The following is a 19,883-nucleotide window of genomic DNA, read 5'->3' on the forward strand; positions in this document are numbered from 1 at the left end:
CTTGAATGTCTCACTGAATAGTAGTCTGACCTTTGTTTTGCAGAAACTATGAAGCACACAGTAAAGCACATACCAAGAAATATGCCAAATGCAAGTACGAATTTATGGCAAGAAACAACAGTGAACTTTCTGTCATGAAGGAAGAGATTGTAGAGGTAATTTCTTTTGCAAAGAGAAAACATGGATTTCTGGTACTACTCAGAGCTTAGGGTACCTTTCCTGTGGACAGTGTGGCTGTTAATGATTGCTTTAATGTATTTGTTTTAACTTCCTTAATATTGAAGGTTCAATTAATTTGTTTTGCCTTGTTGGCAAGATAAACAGAGATTCTGTGCTGACTTATGAAGTGATGCTATAGAGATCCATGCTAGAAATATATTTGTGTGTTTCTTCTGTCTTCTCTGGTGTTGCTTTTAAAAGTCACATTTAGTAGTATTTAAATAACTGGCTCTGGCAAACACTATCTGTGTGCGCATAGAGCATAGTGAGAGACTCCCCTTTCCTGGAAGAGCTGGTACCCTGAAAGCTAGACATAGGAAGGGAGGGAGCAACAGAGAGAAAATGTTGTGTATGAGATTGCACGGCAGGTAATCAGATTTTGGGACTGTTCCTGCTCCAATTCCCTATTTACTCAGAAGTGCTTTCTCTCCAAATGTGTGCTCTCCTAGAATGATGCACTTTTCCTTGGGTTATTAGTAGTTCCTTATTTCTTTTGTCAACAGCATGTAAGTTGTAGAGAAGCCAGCCTCTCTGCACAAGTGTTTGATTTTCATTCTGCTGTCTGGTCCAGCACACGTCTGAGTTTACAGAGATTCGTTACACACTTTTCTTCCATATCCTTTCTTGAGAGCCATGTTTTGAAAAGTGCAATACAACCATGTAGAATTAACGATGGTCATAATCAAGGAAGCCTACAGGGGTTTCTTAGGGATGTCTGTGTAAGATCTGTTGGCAATCACAGAACCTGGCAAAGTTGTGGTTTTGTTTTGAAATGATGCACAGTCTAAGTACTGGCAGGAGGAAAGTCAGGAAAAATATGTAACCAATTTACCAAATTATTTCAGATTCTGGATGACAGAAAGCAGTGGTGGAAAGTTCAGAATAAAAGTGGCAGCACAGGTTTTGTGCCAAACAACATTTTGGACCCTCTAAGGAATCAAGAAGGTGGTCTAGGATGGTCAGAACCTGCATATACCCGCACCATCCAGGTACCATCTGCTCCCTGGGAGCAAAACTTTCTTTTGAAGCGTGCATGTGTGTGATTCACAGCAAGGCTGAAATATCTGTGTGTTTCACTGATGGGTGAAAAGATTTGTATTTCCTATAAAGGCTGAGGTTGATTTTTCTGTATTGTATAGTCTAATGTGAGAATAAAGGTGATAGAGATACAGCAAAATGTTTCCCCTTAAGGTGTTTTTTTTTCCTACTTATTTGCTTAGAGGTGGTAATTTCAGTCTTAATGGATGTGTATGCATTTATTCTAACTGCAAATACCTCTTGTGGATTGGTAGCTGTTCATGCCAAAAAAGGAGTTTGAATTATTTAAGGTAGGGTCATCTTTGTTTCTCCTAGGAGAGTGAACACTAGCTTTTCTTTTTATTTTCTGTCTTTGTGTGACTCTACCTTAGTCTTGAATCTATTTAATTACTGTAATTTTGGAGTCATAAAAAAGCAGGTGTCTTTGCTTTTGAATTCACAAAGCAGGTATTTTTCAGTTGCTGTGCCTGTGCATCAATAGCACTGTATTCTCCTGACCTAATTTTGGTTTTCTTTCATGTTGTGGTGTGGAATTAAGATTTTTGTTGTTGTTGTGTCTTTTATATGTTGAACAGAATTAGAGGGTAAAATATTAAAAAAAAAAAAAAAAAAAAAAACAAACAAAAAAAAACACCAACCACCCCCAGACCCCCCCCACCCCCCCCCCCCACCCCCCCACCCCCCCCGACAAAATCTTACATCAGTGCAGCTGTCCACCTGAGTAAGGATATACAGGACAAAGTTGTGTATTTTTAGACAACTTTGAAGTGGGCTGGAAGCTCATAAAATAAGACATTATATTTTCTAAGACTCGTTTCTTGCCTTTTGTTTTTGATGATTTTGAAAGGTTAGGCAAACAAGTGTGGATTAAGCAAAAATTCTAGGCCTACCTCTGAATCAGACTTTTTCAGTCCAAATACAAATCAAACTTCTGTTGAAACTTGAAGTTAAATTTTATTTATTTTAACCTAATATTCATTCCTTGTGCCTACACTTTTAGCTGATGACTGAAAACATGAAATGCCATAATGTTACTTTGACTGTCTCTGCTGCAGACTCATCTAAAAGTCCCAGTTGAAGGTGTCGCTGTGCCAGATTCTGTTTGCACAGCTACCGTGAAAGCTGCAGCTTTTGCAGTATTTCCAGTTTTGCCTTGGATATGGAAAATCTCTTGAGAAACGGGTCCTGTGCTATTCCTGGCACAACAGTGCGGTAGATCTGTCTTGAGTATGGTGGGCTTGAATCAGACCATTTCTGAGTTTTTCCTGTCCCTAATTGTTTGCCTATAATGTATGAGATCATTCTAAATTGATTATGGTTTTTGTCTGTCTGTGAAATGAAGCATGCATCTAGAGTGCTTTTCAAATCCTGATTTAAAGATCTGACTTCTTTTTCTTCTGTTGCATGTCATTTTGTGTGTTTGGAATTTGTAAAGAAATCCTGAGCAGACTGAGTACAGTTTTGAGTGGGGGTTCTTACACTGTTCTCTGTGATGCACTTCAGGTTTTGAAGTTTTGTGTTTGATTTAACGACATGATACAGGAAATAATAACATAATCATTTTCACAAAGCATTCTTCATGATTTATGAAAATCGGGTTCAGAGAACAGCATTTAAGATAATTTTGTTTCTTTGCCCTCTGGCAGATTGTTCCCTACAGATTTATCATATTCAAATGTGAGCTTGAAATACTATGGAATTATTTAGGAATATAATGAATTACACAGGATAAATGGAGTTTTTACCAAGACGTCAGTAATGTTGTTCTTAACTTTATGGTGGTTGTTACAATTTTAGCACTCCTGAGCAGGCTCATTTGTCTATTTTCCTGTGATAGATACATGGATCATTTGGGATCTGTTTGCATAACCCTATTTATTTTCATAACAGTGCTATGAGACATTGCTGCTATTTCAGAAAGAAATGAGGCATTGAAGGGATGACTGCCTTGCCTGAGGTCAAACAGGAGAACTTGTGGGTAGAGGAGGAAATTGAAGTCGTTCCTATCAGTGCCTTTGCCAGACCCTGAACACAAGCAGGCTCAGCGTCTGGTGCTGTGCAGTTTTGCCAGTCTCCTAAGTCATCTTTGGTTTTTGAAAGACTGCTTTCAAAGTAGTCTATCTGCTGTGGTGAGCCGCAGATAAATGTTACGTACAAGGTTAGTGTATTTCTTTACAGACTAATGGCCTTCAAAGCATATCTGACCAAGGGATGTTTCTAGATTATTAGGAAGGGTAAGGATTCCATTGAAAGAGATATTTTTTTCATTCAGTTATTCTGCAGATGGACACTTTCTCTGAGAGATGGATGCCTCGTTATCACAATTATTGTCCGAGCTGCAAAGTTTATTTTACTCTCACTCTGCCCTCTCCTAGTGACCTCTGAGTCTATGCACTAGATTAGATCGTGATTTTTCTCTCAGTCCTTTTTAAGATCCAGGACCCAGGTAGTTACTTGAAAGCACTGAATTGTCTATAATGATACTTGCAGGAACACTGCAAGTTATTTCATCACCTTTGTGAGTCAGAGGCTCTAACATTGTCTTCTGGTCAGTTGAATTAGTTCCAGGAGAACCTTATTTTTGCTTGTTTGGTACCTTTGTACATTTAGGAATGTTTTGCTGATCATTTATGTTTTCTGCTGTTAGTTATTGTTTATCAGAGTTTCCCGTAATGTTGGTAGTTTGGTCTGCTATTTTATTGTGAACCAATAGTGGTACTTCACCTTCCCATTTTATATGAACATCAACATTTTCCTAGGCACACTGATTTCTTCTTTCTTATTAGTATTGCTGGTGAACATAGGAAATAATCATAATATTTCCTATTTACTGTGCTTTTTATTTACTTTTTTAAATGCTCTTGAAAAAGAAATTTGAGGAAAATAATTGGGATAGAGGTGTGTATCTCAGTGGGCTTGTTCATTAAGCTCATGACAACCTATGTAAGCTGAGACAGTTATATTATCAGTGATGCGTATGAAATCCTGCAGCATGGAGAGTAAATGTAAAGCCAAATGCAGTCTTGTAGTCTTACTTCAAAAAAAACATGAGTGTCCATGGAAGTGTGACAGTTTATGTAAGAGGTATGTTTATGGTATGTAAACACCAAGACAAAAGTCACCACCTCGCTTGGGAGAAATGTCCTTTGCATTTCATGGCAATCTACCATCAAAACCTTTCTTTCAAGTCTCTTTGTTTAGCAGCTCACTTAAAATATCTCTGTGGGAAGTTGTTTCCCCTCAAGCACAGCATTTGTGCTCCAAGTTAGTGTCGTATTTATCTTTTGCCAACTGGTATCTTTCCTGCAGATCGTGAAGAGTTTGATAATGAAGAGATGCAGTTGCCAGGTGTTCATTTTGCGGTGGCCAAAGAGATGTCATAATTTTTGACCAAGAGCCAGTATCTCTTCTACCTCATTTCATATCAAATGCTCTTTAAAGTTGTCATCAGACCAAGACTTTTTGATGGCTTTAAAAAAAAAAAAGTTGTTTCCTGTCCAATCCAACACTGATCCAATCCCAAATTATGGGATGCCATTGATTATACAAAACCATACTGAATAGTTGTCAAAGGATGATAGCAATTAAAAGACCCCAGTTTCCCCATGATTTTTTTTTTTTTTTAAGAAATGGGGACTAATTCTTGCTAATACCAATTTAAATAAGTAAATTCTGTCTGTAAATTTCTCCCTCTTCCATCCTAATGTACTTCTTGCTTTCTGGCAAGATTCTAGCAAGGTGGCTTTATAAATCCAATAAAAATATAAATTCTTTACTGCCTAGAAAGAGCTAGTTAGATGACTTGTAATGGGATTTTAATAGGCAGCTGTTTGACTCTGTGTAATAGCTGAGCTCATGAAAGGAAACTGGCAAAAGACCTGCTTGAAATTTGCTTTTCCAGTCTTGGATACCTCATTCTCCCTTTTGGGTGAAAACTATTAGTTGGTTCTCTCTTCTCTCTTAAAATGAGTCTCCAGAAAACATCCAAACCACAATGCTGTTGACAAAATTGAACCTGAGTGCTCTGCAGCCCTCTTGGTGAACTCCTGCCACTGTACAAACAGGAATGTGGTGCTAAAATGTTCGGAAAGAGGGTAAACAGGAAGCTCGGTGTCTGTTTTAGCTTAATGAGAGCATTTCCCAGCATTAATGCTGGTTATGGTTGTACCCAATGTCTCTTTAATGCTAACTATCTGCCATAGTTTGAATACACATATTCCCTTTTTTTGATGCTGAAATGTATTTGAAAATACGTTGTTCCCAGGTTTCTTACAGTGATCAGGAATTAGGGTTGATACTGTTAGCACTTCTACTCAAATATAGTATTTTACTTACATTAAAAATTGATCAGATCATACAGAATCTAGGTTTTTTACATCATGCAGCCTTAGTGTGTTGAAAAAAGAGCTTTGGGACCTCTGGTTTTTTTTCTTTAAAAACAAAGGTTTTCTCGGAAAAAATAAGAAAAAGAAATCTAGTCCCAGCAATCTTTTCTGATATATCCAGATTCTTAATAAGTGTGTATCATCATTGCTTCAAATAATTTGAAGGATTTGTTCCAATTTATGTGAGTTGCGTATTGCAAGTTTATTCTTAAAAGAAAAAATACGAGGAAGAAGGAAAAACAAAATCCAGAATTGTTCACTGTTCTGATAGCAGTCAGCAAATTAATGAGTACATGTGTCAGCAGTGACCTTTACCTTCTTTTCTAAGCTAGCCAACATTTCTTAAGCTAAAATAAATAAGCTCCTTTTTTAATACCTGCCATGATTTAATTCTTATTGTTCTACAGTGGCAAGTGTTCTCTGCATTCACCTTATGAGCTTCAATCCATTGTCAGTTTTTTGTTTGGGTTTTGTTTTTTATTAAACATCTTTCTAAGTTTCTGTCTGGATAGCTGCTTTGAAAAGAGCTCATTGCTTATGTGGTGTCACATCGTATATTTTGTAGCCAGCACTCTGTTCATTATTCGAAATAAGAAAATAAGAATAAATCACTGTGTGAGTTCCTTAGTGAGTAAGAAGAGATAATTATTAGCACTGGTTTTCCTTTGTTTTAAGTTGCTGATGTATATGAAATTTCAGAGTGATGTGTGAGGCAGTTACTTTTTACCTTTCTAACAATACTATTTGATGTGATTTACTCCATTTTCCTGACAGCAATTGCTGGGAGAGCTTTCAGAGGTAACAAAATTACTCTTCTGGTATTGAAACTCAAACCTGACTCTTTTGGACTATCTAGTCACCAAATTCCATAGCGCATGCTGGCTTTATTTGTAGCAATGAATAGAAATGATGGGATGAATTTGTGGATGTCCTCAAAAGATCTGGAGTTAAAAAAAAAAAAAAGTCTTAAAAAAAGAAATGTTAAATGTGATTCAAATGTATAATTGGCTTTTGGGCACAATTCAACAAAATGTGAAGTGTATTTCAATGTGGTTTCATCTCTAAATTTAGAATTTGAGTGATGCTTCCAGTTTAATTTTTATTTTCACTCCAGCAAGTTGTTTTGATGAGGCTTGTGATTGCAGTAGAACATGGTTTTGAAACTGCATCAGTAGCATCAATTGACAGCTATGTGTAGTGTTGAGGTGTTGCTTTTTCTGTATTGTTTGTGGTGATGTGCAGTTGATGCCTTGGTTTGTAATGAATCCTCTCTACCATAAAAAAAAGCCCTGCTTTTTCCTTGCATGTTGTTCAAGAAGGTCAGGGCACACATGAAGGTAAGTTGTGGGGATAACAGTCTAGCAAATGGAATCTGTGAACAAGATTCAAAAACTATTGGACTATCATTAGAACATGTTAATATCTGTGAAATTTTTAAATTCAATAACAAGATTTTGGGTATCACAATTAATTATTTATGTACTATAATAACTAGTAGGACACTCTTCTTTCCACCAAAGGACAGGTTTCTTTAATACACATTATTCTGCTTGTTCTCTTCTATATTATACATTTCACTTTTCTTGGCATTTGGCATTTGAAAAAGCATTTATTGTCTTAATATTGAAGTAGTAGAATACAGAAAAGTCAATCGTATGTTTTGGTTTTTGCTTTGGGTTTGTTTTTTTTTTAATCTCCCTACAATGCACTTCACAAGGTGGACACAAAATAATTGAGATTAATGCCCTTGAACAGCTAAATACTAAGGAAAAAAATAACCCCAAACCAAAAAGGTTTAATGGGGAATGTATTGTAAGACTATACGTTTGCTTCAGTAGCTGGCTGCTACGGTTTAAGTGAAAAAATTATCTAAGGGAAACAGAAGACTTTTTTCCTATGCTCAATTGACTGGCCATAGAAGCTGATGGGATAAATTTTCTGCTGGTGTAACACAGTGTAGCTTAGCTGTAATAGTCCCAGTTCATATTCCCTACAAAATGCCTTGTCCATCAGTTACTGAGTTGGGGATTCCGGTATAAGGGCAGTTGCTGATGTTTAATGAAAGTTTGAATGTTGTCAGGGCAGTGAGCTGCTGCTCAGATTCTAACATACAGCTCCTAACAAATATTTCCTGACTTCATCTGCCATAAACCCTCTGCCTCCAAGGAAATAGGGAAAGGTATTTCAGGAAAGAGCAATGAATCTGGGGAATGTACTCATCTATTTTCATACCAAAGTAAGCAGACTTTTTATAACCAAATATGAGGCAACGCTATTGAGCAAACAAACTTTAATATTAAACTTTCAAGCTGTGTTAGTCCAAAACTGCGGAGAGGGAGCACTGTTAAAACTGTGAGATGTGGAGTTTCAGCTGTTTGAAAGAAAAGGGTAGCATAGGTTGCTTACGACTTTCTGGGCTTGTCTGTCATTTGGATTGCTTTGGGGAAATACATCGTCTCCCTGTAACTGGTGCCATTCTAAAGGCAAAGAAGAAAAGAAATCATTCCCCAAAATTATTCTTGAGACACCTGCGCTAGTGGGTTATTTGCAGCAAGATGATTTACATGTTGTTAGAACATTGTGTAAAGTGAGGGGGAAAGAAACTATAGCCCTATTCCAAGAGTTGTGGGATTTGGAGTTTGAGTTTTTGTAATTGGATTATTGCACTGAGGTGACATGTAGTGATCACACAAATAGATGAAAAGGCACAACTGAGTGGGCAGGAGGAGCAGGAACCTTTTAAATGGTGTCTGCAGTTCAAGAAACGATGTGTAATCCCAACCTCAGTGACGTTTGTAAATTAAACTATTAGTCAGGCTTAGGTGTGGCTGTATACATTCATTTTTCACTTGTTTTACATTACATCTCTAAAATACACATTTTTACACTGATAAAGTCCAGCAATTCCAAAATTTTGGAAGCTGTTTAAAAGTGCCAGGTAATAGAAGTTTGGGATTTAAAACCAATTTCATTTACAGAACTCATCTGTTTGAAAGAAAGAAGCGTGTTTCAGATGATGCCATTGCTGTGGATTTTGTGTCTGACAGAGAAGGAAATTGATGCCAAATCAAGTTTTGGCAAATTTTATAACTATATGTGGCAATTAAGGTGTGTCTGTGTAATAAATGAAATCAGTTGGTGCAAAGCATCCCAGCATTTTCTGCAGAAACCTGAGTTTATCTGATGTCTTGTCCATGTTTTGGTGTCAAACTGGGTGTCTCTGCATCTTTTCAGAAACAAAGGATGGACTATGTTGCAAAACAACCCAGTCCAGTTCCTGCTACTCCTTCACCACCTCCAACACCTGCTCCTGTCCCTGTGGCTGTCCCCCTCCCTCCTAGTGCCCCAGCACCTATACCGGTTCCCGTGCCCAAAGCGCCAGCAGCCATCAGCCGCCAAAGCAGCACGTCTAGCGACAGTGGTGGTAGTGCAGTGCGAGACAGTCAGAAGCAGAAGCAAGTTCCTGTGGATCGTAAGTTTGTCCAAGAAGCAAGGAAAAAAAAAGTAGTTCTCCCATTCCTCTGTTTTGCTTAATCCTTAAATTCCTTAAAACCTTGTGTTTCAGATAAATGTTTATGAAATGTTTAGCTTTAACCCTATGTTTAAAATACACATTTTCTATGTATGCATGTTCTGACCCTCGCTAATCACAATGGTAAGTAGGGAGAAAACACTTCAGCACTTGTTCCAGTCCTAAATCCTCTCCTTTTATGACTGTCTGGGATCTTCAGTCAGTGATTTTCAACACTGTAAATGTCTATGCTAATATTCTGGCTAAAGTATATTTTCCACCTGAACTCACTGCCGCATTACAATCTAAATTGCTTTTCAAATCAGTTATGCTGTTTTTACACTTCTCTCCATGGTCATCCGTATTTCTAGGGCATTTGCATCAATCTGAAACCTGTATCCAAGGCTTGCAAGAAGATTTACAGGTCTGGCTGATGCATAGGAACTATGTTATGATGCTGTTGAAGGAGACATCTTTTAATCAGGTCCCCTTAGCTTGGTCAAAGCAACAGCAACTGGCAGGTCATTGAGTAAACTTTCGTGTCCTTGTTTTAGGAGGATGAGAGAATGTACTCCATAGCCCTTTAGCTGGAAAAAGTGGTAGCCTGCATCCAACAGTGTCTGGCAGTCATGAAAAATTCTGATTAAGACCACCTTGTGAATATAAAACCTAGCTGATGCTTCTACTCTTTATCAACTGAAAAGCAGGTTAGGTTAGGAGAACTTATTTAGTCAATAATTTCTGTCCTAAATGCACTTTAAGCAATGTGATTGCTTGGCTTAAAAATAACTGAAACTTGTAGGCAAGCATTTGCTATAGCTTTTAAAATAATTGCTGTTAAAATAATGAGCCTCTTGCAGTTCAAGAGTTGACAGCATTTCCCATCCTTTGCCTCCCAGCCTTATCAGGAAAACCGTCTGAGTTTTTCATCACCCACTCTTCCATCTGAGGTGAAAACTAGCACCAAGGGCAATCCTTTCTGCAGAAGGGCTCCTTGAACCCCCTGTCCCCAGTGGATGGCAAGCATGCCTGCTGGGATAACCACACTTGGTGGAGCCTGCTTTGACATTGCCTAGTGGCAGACAAGCTCTCACCTAAGCTCTGAACTCAGGAAGGCTCTGGGATCTTTCTAATACCTTCCCCAATAGACTGGCCGGCTGGAAATTATAAATGGAGAACAGCCTGGTAGGAGGAACAGGCTTCACTGCCATTTCCCAAAGCAGCAGTAGGGCCAGCTTCTGCCTGTGTCCTGTTTGGGGCAGTCTGTTACTTAAATCAAAACAGAAACCTGAGCCGTTATAAAAGATGCAGAAAGTGAGGATGAATGTCACACACAAATTATCATTTTATTTCCACACGAGAAGGACATTGTGTGCTGTAGCAAGTATGTTTCATTGAATTCATGATGGCCTTCTGTATCCATTACAGATGGAATATGTGAAGACCATCCTGGCTCCAGGTGCAGGGTGTGAGATATGAAGGGCTGGTAATAGACTAAGTGGTGACAAGACATCTCTTGCCCTCTCAGCCTCCGCTGAGGCCTCGGGCCATGGACGAGAGCTCCCAGCAGCTGTCACTCAAGGCCAGTTAACGGGCTTTGGGTACCACAGTCCTTGCAGAATAGCTGCCTCTGGTATGGGCAGCCCTACCCGTACACCTGCTGCCCAGGTACCCACGTGAACGCTGCAGAGAACACACCACGTAGTACCTGCTTCACACTGAGGGTACCTTGTTTGTTTATGATAATGCATCTAACAACAGTAAGAATCTGTTATCTAACAGCTAAATATTTATCTTTTCATATCGTCTTGGTCTAGATAAAATGTAAGTCTTTCAAAATCTGTGTAAATAGAAGGAAGATAGCATTTTTCTCGCTCTCTTCCTGTTTGGGAAAACAACTGGTACATGCTTTGATTACATTGTCTAAAGGCTTTACTTATATATCACATCTCAGACCTTCACATATAACTGAACACACGTCATTTTGGCTTCTGATTCACAGTCCAGGGGAAAAAAAACCTCAACACAATAGGGCCTGAATGCCTCAAATATTTTACTAGAGATTTTGTCCACTCTCAACCTGGGGCTCTTTTGTTAAAGAAAAAAGAAAATGGTTAAACACAGTTGGTTCTTATTTGTTATGATTAACAAGTAAAAAATCCTAAAAGCTTACATAAAGCTTGTTTCAATTTGTCTAACTGGCTAGAGATGTTGATCAATGCAGAGGCTTTGTGAGAATATAAAAAAAAAAGTAGAGGAAAAAACATTTTTGCTATCTTACCATTTTTTTTGTATTGAAGTTGTGGTGTTTCCTTCTGTTGCTGTCAGTGTGATGGGGTAAAGGGAACAGCTTTTGCCATCTGAGTGCATCAGAGGAGGTGCTGTAGTTACTGTTTGTGTATCAAAGTGAGAAGGTTTAATAAAGATGACTAAAAATATCTTGGTAAGGAAATCCTGAGAATTTTTGAGATCATTTAAAGTTGTGTGTCAAAGGATTTTTATAGCTATTCCAGAGTTACTGTGTGGAGAGTTTAATTGTGTGAAATCAGTATCTTCTCTGTGACCAAAAATAGATTTATACCCTTTTGGATTCTACCTATTTTTGTGAAATTATCCATAGAACTTTTCATGTGCATTTTAAACAATTTTCAGTGTCTTATAATTGATTTTTTGAAATGCATGAAAAGCATTTCAGTGTGTTGCCTGTTAATGACCAGCAACTGAACTAAATGTTTCAGACAAACGGGTTCTGTGGGATAGCAAATTTACAGGTTTTAAAAAAAAAAAAAAAAAGTCTTTCCCAATTCCTGTGTCTCTGGTGAAAGCAACTCTTTTTTTTTTTTTTTTTTTCCTACTCCCTTTTTTAATGGAAAGTGTGACATTGTTTCAGCTAACCTGTCACTTCAGGCTTGGAATGAATTCAAATTTCTTAAAACCCCTTCAAAAATGTGATTACCGTAATAGCTTATTAGATGTAAGGTGATACGTGTCAGCAGCAGTGAAATTTTTTTGCTTACATTCATTTGCACTAAAAAGTTGAGCTTTCAATTAAAAAATGTTTGTGGAAAGTGCTGCCTTTCCACAGTGTAAGCAATATTATATTCTTCCTCATAATTTTTGTTTTCATTTTCAAAACAGCAGAATTCTATTTGAAGAAAAACTGACCGTGACAATTGAATAACCCTCTGTACCCACTTTCTTCTGCAGCTTGAGTGCTGTCAGACTGATCTACACCTCTGTGCAACATCAAGCTCATCTCCTCTTTGTAGGGTCTCAGTTGAATTTGGGGTTGTTTTGGTCAGGTTTTTTCTTTTGTTTTGCAAAGAGAGGAGTGGGAATATTGAAATCTTCCCTGGGGAAAAAGAATAATACTAATTTGGTCAGATCTAGTGCATGAGTCTTTAAACTTTTTTTTTTTCCATTAAGATTTGAAGAATTTCATTTTCATAAGAAATTACCTGGCTTTGATAAAGCAACCTTGAGAATAACTCCTGTGGGTCATCTCTCTCTCTAGGCAGGAAATCACAGATGGAGGAGGTGCAGGATGAACTTGTTCACCGGCTCACCATCGGCCGGAGCGCTGCCCAGAGGAAGTTCCATGTGCCACGACCAAACATCCCGGTAGTGAACATCACTTACGACTCTTCACCTGAAGATGTGAAGGCGTGGCTGCAGTCCAAAGGATTCAATCCTGTGTAAGTTTAAGGGCAAATGTAAAAAAACTTCTTAAAATTATTTTCTTGTCAATAATTAGGATGTGTTCTGCCTTTTTAAAATTAAGCTGCCTTCTGAAAATCAAGACACGTCAGCTGCACCCTTGGAAAAAAGAATTTGGTTTTACATATATAGTCACATGTATATTTATGTACATGTATATGATTTATATACACACACACACACACATATATATATATATATATATATGGTTTTAGATCTATAGAGATGTAGATATATTTAGGAAAAAAATTTCTATGTATTAGCCTCCACGAAAAGGTACTTGTTATAACAGGCATTTAATTGATTTCAAGACTCCTTTTGCATAAAGTTTTGTCTTGATTTAGTAGCCCTACCTGAGACAATGTAGGATGAAGACAACCTACTTCTCTCCCTTGGCTAGTGTATTTTTGCTTATTTCTTTTTGTTCCCTTGGTGTGATCTCAGGACTGTCAACAGCCTTGGCGTGCTGACAGGTGCTCAGCTTTTCTCCCTCAATAAAGAGGAACTGAAGACTGTTTGCCCAGAAGGGTCTAGAGTCTACAGCCAAATTACGGTACAGAAATCTGCTTTGGAGGTATGTATAACCCTTCTTACTAACCTAATGCTGGCTCACCACCTTTATACTATATATAGAAGTAAATAGCTCTTTCTCTGCAGCAGCTGTTTTTTCCTCAGTTCCCATCATGTTGATAAGCATTATTTGTACCTGAGTTATTTGGTATGAATCCTTTGAAACAGCATCCATCAAAACACCAGGTGGGCTCCCTCCCCACTTCTAAAGAGGTCCACAAAGTGTTAGAAAAAAGTACATGGTAGTACTCAAGTTTTAAGACATTGTGTGCTGTAATCAGACTGCAGGAAGACAAAATGAGCCAAAAAGGGCTTTGGGGAAAATAGTAGAAGAGAGTACAATGCACTTTTTCTTGCTTCTTGCTCTTCCTGGGACAAAGAAGTAGTCCTGGTACTTTTGGTGGTGATGAGTTAGTTTTGCTTTATCTTTGTAGAGGAGATTTGATTTATTAGATGTGAGAAAGTGGTAGAGTGAGTTCACTGTTGTATCTCAAGGCCTTTCATATAAAATGCTGGGGCATCTGTACTGGTGGGTTCCCAAGTATGGGAAAACATGTTTGCATGTTTGACACTGTACTAGCAGGATTGCTGAGCTAAAGATAAAAATTTTCTATCTCTGTATTCATTGCTCTGTGGCGGTTTGCTTTAATTATAGCACTATTGTTCCTTAAGCAACTTAAAAGCTTGTATACAGAGTTGTGCTAGGGAGAATGCTTACCCATTTTAAACCAGGAGAATTGCAAGTGGGTCTACATCTTTTTTAAAAACTTGCTGTGGGAAGTGGAGATATGGACTTGATACTGTCTAGAGGTGAGACTAACCCAAATGAGAAGCTATATTCTTTACATTCTGTGTAAAATAAAATCTTGAAGAAGTTTAAAATGCATTTCTATCCCCTCATGAAGCAGGGACTGCCTTGCTTGAATGATTTTAAGCTTTGACTACCAGGCATATTTTTAAAGACAAGTTTATGATGGATGTATATTTTACGATTTACCTGATCAGTGTGGTTCAGAGAGCATTGCTTTCTAACACGGTTAAAAATGCTTTATTCCCTTCTTCAAGCCCTGTTTTCCTGTGAGAGGAAAGGAGAAATATTTCACTTTTATTCTTAGGAGTATATGTCACTACAGTCGAAAGCAATCCATCGAAAGAGATACATGTGTATTCTCCAGGTTTTCTGGAATGTCAACAATCTTATTTCAGTTTCATTAGGCTTCTGTGTACTAAGATGGAAGTGTCTTTATGGTGGAAGTCAGCTTGAAAAGCAGAGATGCACTGAATTGTAGAAGTCTGTCCTGTTTTTTCCTTTGGACTGATACTCTGCTTGCCTCTCTTAGGTCCCGTTCTGCAGGAAAATGAGCAGTTAAAACTTGTCTAATAAACACTTTACAAGTGTTAATAAAACAGGTACTGAGTGTTTAACAAGCTCATTGGCTTTTGTTAGTGAAAAGGTAATTGAAATATTTATTTGTGCTTCAGTTAAATAGCTCATGAATTTCAGAATTTATGCAATTCATGAGTGCTTTAGCCTGTTTGCTGAATTGCCCAAAACATTAAGTTGCATCTTCCTTTCTGTCCTTATAGTATTTCTAGTCACAGAGTTCAGGAAGACTGTACTTGTGTAAGAGAAGCTATAGGGATGAGTATCACAGCCAAAATGTCTGTGTGACCTAGCAAAGATGAGCTTGCACATTCCAAACAGGCCTATGTTCTTACTGCTCAAACTACAAATGCTTCTAATAACAGAAGCATTTAAGCACACAAATACTTGTGCCTATTTTACCATTGAATACTTAGAAGCACTTACTGGGTGACGGGTTTGACCGCCATCATTGTCCTACATGATTAATCAGTGATAAATTTTCATGAAGTTCTCTGGCATCCCTCGTGTAGTTCTCGTGGTGTCATATTGCAGTACGTGGCCTGGGTGTTAAGTGCAAATAGCCAGAAACAGAGCAATTGCACACACTTTCTAGCATTACAGAACTCCGTGCATCGTCTTTGTTTATTTCCACTCGGGATCTTCCACAAGTGTTTCTGGATTCATACAGTTTCTGCAAGCTAGTGCAAGGCCTGCATCTTGGATACATTTGGATGCTCCGAATACAGACAACCAGATCTTCGTCGTTGTGCAGCTGCAATTTTCCTTTTAGTGTTCTTCTACCTCAGGCAGAGGAATTCAGTGTTTTGTAATTGGAATTCCAATTGCTGCTGGAATTTAGTTATTTTACCCTTATGAGGGAAAAAAATGAATAGGTACCACACTTTCAATCCACACTAGAGTTTAAAACATCCAAGGAAGCAAGGCTCCTCCTAATGGAGTTTTGTGGCCTCTGTATATAAACATGACCAAGTAATAGACTGCAAGTGCAAGGAAGGTGTTTGGGGCTTAACAGCTTTCTGGACCTGGGCAAGCAAAAGCAGAAAGACAACTGTGTGAGACCAGTGTGTTAAGACAGCAAAGCGCTGGCCATAGCCAGGGCCAAACACCTCCTTTCTGCCCGAGGCAGCGGTGGTGGCAAGCAGGGGCTCCTCAGGAGGAGGCAGGATGCTCTGCGCTCTTTGTGCTGATCAGAGTATCCCTCTAGGGAACTGTTTTCTGGGACTGCTTCAGAGACCTGAAGTTCACCTTGTATGCCAAGTACAGTGTGTTGCAGCATCTTGGCTGGTCATATATATGGATTTACTTCTTCATTGCAAAGTAAAAATATTAATAGTCTCCACGCTTATGAGTGTTTATGTGTCCATTTCCTTAACTTCCATTGAGCATTTCAAGCTCTGGTGTTGAAAAGCGTTACAGAAGATGAGTAGACACACAATATGCTGAATGCCACATTTGTCATCTCCAGGTGTGATCACTTCAGGTCTGTGTTCTCGTTGTCTTTCTACCCCATCAATGGGAAGCGTGGGCACACATCGCTTCCAAAACTGAAAATGGTTTCTGTCCAATATATGTGTCAAATTGCCTGGAAGAACAGCTTATTCTCTTTGACACCTCAGTGAAAGGAATGACCCAGGCACAAAAGTGGGATTGAATGGTGGAGTTTACTGATACCTCATGATACGGTTGGTGGCTAAGCTGGGTAAATCACTAAGGCCAAGGTCTAGCAATCTTTTCCAAAAATTGTATTCCTAACAACAGCCCTAGGCTACTTAGCCATGTTGTACCCCACCTCTGAGTAGGATGTGCCTGTTGTGCTGTGTCACATGATGTATTGCAGTTGGTTTAGTTGAGCAGCATTTCAGACTCATCAGTCATGTTGTTATTGATGTTATCAGGAAGGTAAACTGTTTTAACCTCAGCTGCTCAGCCATTTTCAGAAAAATATTCCTACGTGACCTCTGATAAAGCACGTTGTCAAGTATCTGCTGATGTTTTTTATGCATGACTTCAGTAATGGGTGACTGCTGCACTTGCTCAGTATCTGAAACCAAGTGCGCAAGGACAAGATGAATTAAGGCAAATAAAATTGCTCTCTCACCTTCAGAGAGTCAATTATAAGCCCCCTGCTTTGCCCTTCCACTCTGGGAGAAGAGACCAATGGTAATTTACATAGGAGAAGCATCCTAGCCTCCTTCCCTGTGGACACCTAACCTGTCTGCTAGGTAATGGCAGGAGATGATGCATAGTAATGGATCTAACGGGATACATTTAAATAAATTTTATATAATGGGATAAATTTTCAGAATTCAGAATCAATTGAAGGATTTCCCTCTTAACAGTCTTGAAATTTGTTTTACAAATTTCAAAACCAGTTTCTGCTTCCTTATTCAGAGGCTATTTTGAAAGCTAGTTTTGAGGCTTGGAAGGTCATGTTGTAGGCAAATAACACAGCAGCAGATACAGCTCTTGCTTTATAATACTCTGGTTTTATTCAAAGTCATGCACTTTGGAAAGTTCTCCTCCAGTGGATATGTGTCCCGGCCTTGCTAATAACTTCATTTACGTTGTCAGAGCAATCTGTTTGCAGCTAGCTCAGCAGACCGTTTTTTCACCCTAAAGGTGTTGCTAATACAGTAATATGATTCAATTCTTATTCCTGTGCTTTAAGTTTGAAACCTGTGTCCCTGAACAACAGCAAATGCATGAGGGTGTATTGTGTAATGTGAGATACTAAGATTCAATCCTTACTTAGGCCTTGGCTAGGCAAACCCATGTGCATGCATGCATTTTGTGGTGGCATAAATCTGAAACCACCAAGGGTTTATGTGCTTTAGTCTCTAAATACGATTGCTATGATTTTTAAGTGCTCAAGGGTGGAATCCTAAGAAACTTGCTGAGTTTCAACACTGCTTTTACCTAAGCCGTATTTCACCTCATAATCTCCAACACTTCCGGGGGCTTCTGTGAGAATTAAAGATGCTCAGCAGTGTTCGAAGTCAGGCTGACACTTTTAATAATCTGTAGGTTCTTTTCTGGTCCATCTTTAAGAATAGTATAAATAATTACCTATTTGAAATGTTATTTAATCAGAGTCTTAGATCATTTTTAGTTCTGGAGCTGTTCGGTGAGTTTAATTTGTTCAGACGCCTGTCTTAACAAAATACTAGCAGAGGAACTTCATCCCATGTCAAAACCATAAGTAAACTCTTTTTCTTTTTTGTTTATAGGCTAACAGTGGTAGTTCAGAATTGCAAGAAATTATGAGAAGACGACAAGAAAAAATCAGTGCAGCCGCCACAGATTCAGGTGTGGAGTCCTTTGATGAAGGAAGCAGCCACTAAATGCGTTTCCTCTTTTCTGTAATTCCATTGTCCATAGCATTATACCATCCATCTTTGCTTTAGGAAGGAGTGAAGGGGAATGTCTTACTATATTGTAAATGTAACTAGCCACCATAAAGAAAATTTACAGTAGTCTCCACAGAAGTACCTGCTGCTTGCTTCTCATCATTACAAATGAACAGATGAGAAATTCAATGGAGGTTCCTGACGTGGGAAGATATTGGCACGTGATTCATTTACACCCAAAGATGAGTCTTGGCTTTATGGAATTAACATAACAGATAAACGGCAACACATCTTTGTGATTCATCTGAGGGAAGCTGAGCGAGCAATAAAAAAGCATTTGAACCCTTCAGTAATAATAAGATTTTGAATCCCTCCTCTTGCTGTAGTGTGCAATTATGTCTTTTTGACTCAGTCTTTCTTGTCATGCATTTGGCTGCAGGATGTTTACTCGAGTCGTTGATGCCAGCAATCAGAGAGGAAATGTTTAGGGAATGAACAGCAGCCCAACATAGACTGAATCTTTCTTGCATCGCTCCCAAGATGTTTTATTACTAATGATGCTGTTTATAGCAAAATAATACTCTGTACATTGATTTTATCAGTACTTCACCCTTGAACTATAATATTGGACAAGAAGGAATAACTAGCAAATAATAATGCAACTCAGCTCAAACAGGTGATCAGATCTGCTGTAGGTAGCCATGAAATAATTCACAGTACATTTTTTTTTTAATAAACTTGCATTTTTTTGTCTGTAACTTAACCTGTCAGAAGAACGGCGTATAATCTAGACTTCTCTGTGTGTTGATCCCCAATGTCAGTTTTTCCGTATGTAAAAAAGCTAGTGTTCCTTTATAAATGTAATCTTTTGGAAAAGTGATTCCTGGAGGCAAAAGGGGGAGAAAAGAAAACATCCCTTCCAGGAAATATTATTTTTGAAGATGCAATGATTTTTGTCACAAAATGTTCTGTTCTTTCACATGGTTGTGTGATTTTATATATAATACATGCATTATATATAATATCACTTAATTTAGACAAATTTAATCATCTAGTTTGATTACGTTTCATAGTGCCTTTCACATGAATCAGCTTAAAGTCTGCAATAAACGGTATTTCTTGTCTGTTACATAGTTGTATCTTTGTAGCTACAAAGATGGTAATGAAATAAGAAAGTGTTCTTGATTTCTGCCATTAGTTTACTCTTCCTCTGCGTACAAGGCAAAAAAGGATCCTATTCATTTTTCATAAAAAAAAAAAAAAAATATTAAAATCTTAATAAAGGTGTTTAGTGCCATTTATTGATCATGTCCTTACAAATACTACTTCTGTGTGTTGGTTATGTGTTTATGTATATTTTTAAATTTAATATATATTCTTTATGCCTGTGAAAAGTATGTAGGTTCTACACCTGTAGTCTTATCCAGAAATGTGTCAAGAAGTGACAGATCCCAAACTGAAGACTCCAACTGCCATAGCAATCACGAAGAAATGGATCCCAGTGAAAGAAGTGATGATTCTCGATTGCTTTCACCCTATAGGAAACTCTTGAACCAGCACGCCTGCATGTTAACTGCATCCATTCAATTATATACATAGCTTTAGGGGGGGGAAACTGCCTGTCTCTGCCTGTCCTATCACTAAAGGTCAATCCCAGACTTCCAAAGGCTTGATGTATTCTCTGATTCACACTTGAAATTTCCTCTTTC

The 19,883-nt window shown here is 38.2% G+C and overlaps 1 protein-coding gene across 9 annotated transcripts in view; it reads left to right on the forward strand.

The window, feature by feature from the left end:
• Positions 1 to 19,479, forward strand: part of EPS8 (EGFR pathway substrate 8, signaling adaptor) — a 141,007-nt gene extending 121,528 nt beyond the window's left edge. For all 9 annotated transcript variants that reach the window (XM_080391799.1, XM_080391800.1, XM_080391797.1 and 6 more), the window contains 6 exons: positions 44 to 155; positions 1,065 to 1,208; positions 8,877 to 9,114; positions 12,668 to 12,848; positions 13,315 to 13,444; positions 18,055 to 19,479. In XM_080391799.1, the coding sequence (XP_080247925.1) occupies positions 44 to 155; positions 1,065 to 1,208; positions 8,877 to 9,114; positions 12,668 to 12,848; positions 13,315 to 13,444; positions 18,055 to 18,168 (919 nt within the window). In that variant the 3' untranslated portion in view covers positions 18,169 to 19,479. The remainder of the gene's footprint in view (positions 1 to 43; positions 156 to 1,064; positions 1,209 to 8,876; positions 9,115 to 12,667; positions 12,849 to 13,314; positions 13,445 to 18,054) is intronic.
• Positions 19,480 to 19,883: the final 404 nt, after the last annotated feature.

This window comes from Falco punctatus (assembly GCF_963210335.1).
Source record: "Falco punctatus genome assembly, chromosome: 6".
NCBI lineage: Eukaryota > Metazoa > Chordata > Aves > Falconiformes > Falconidae > Falco > Falco punctatus.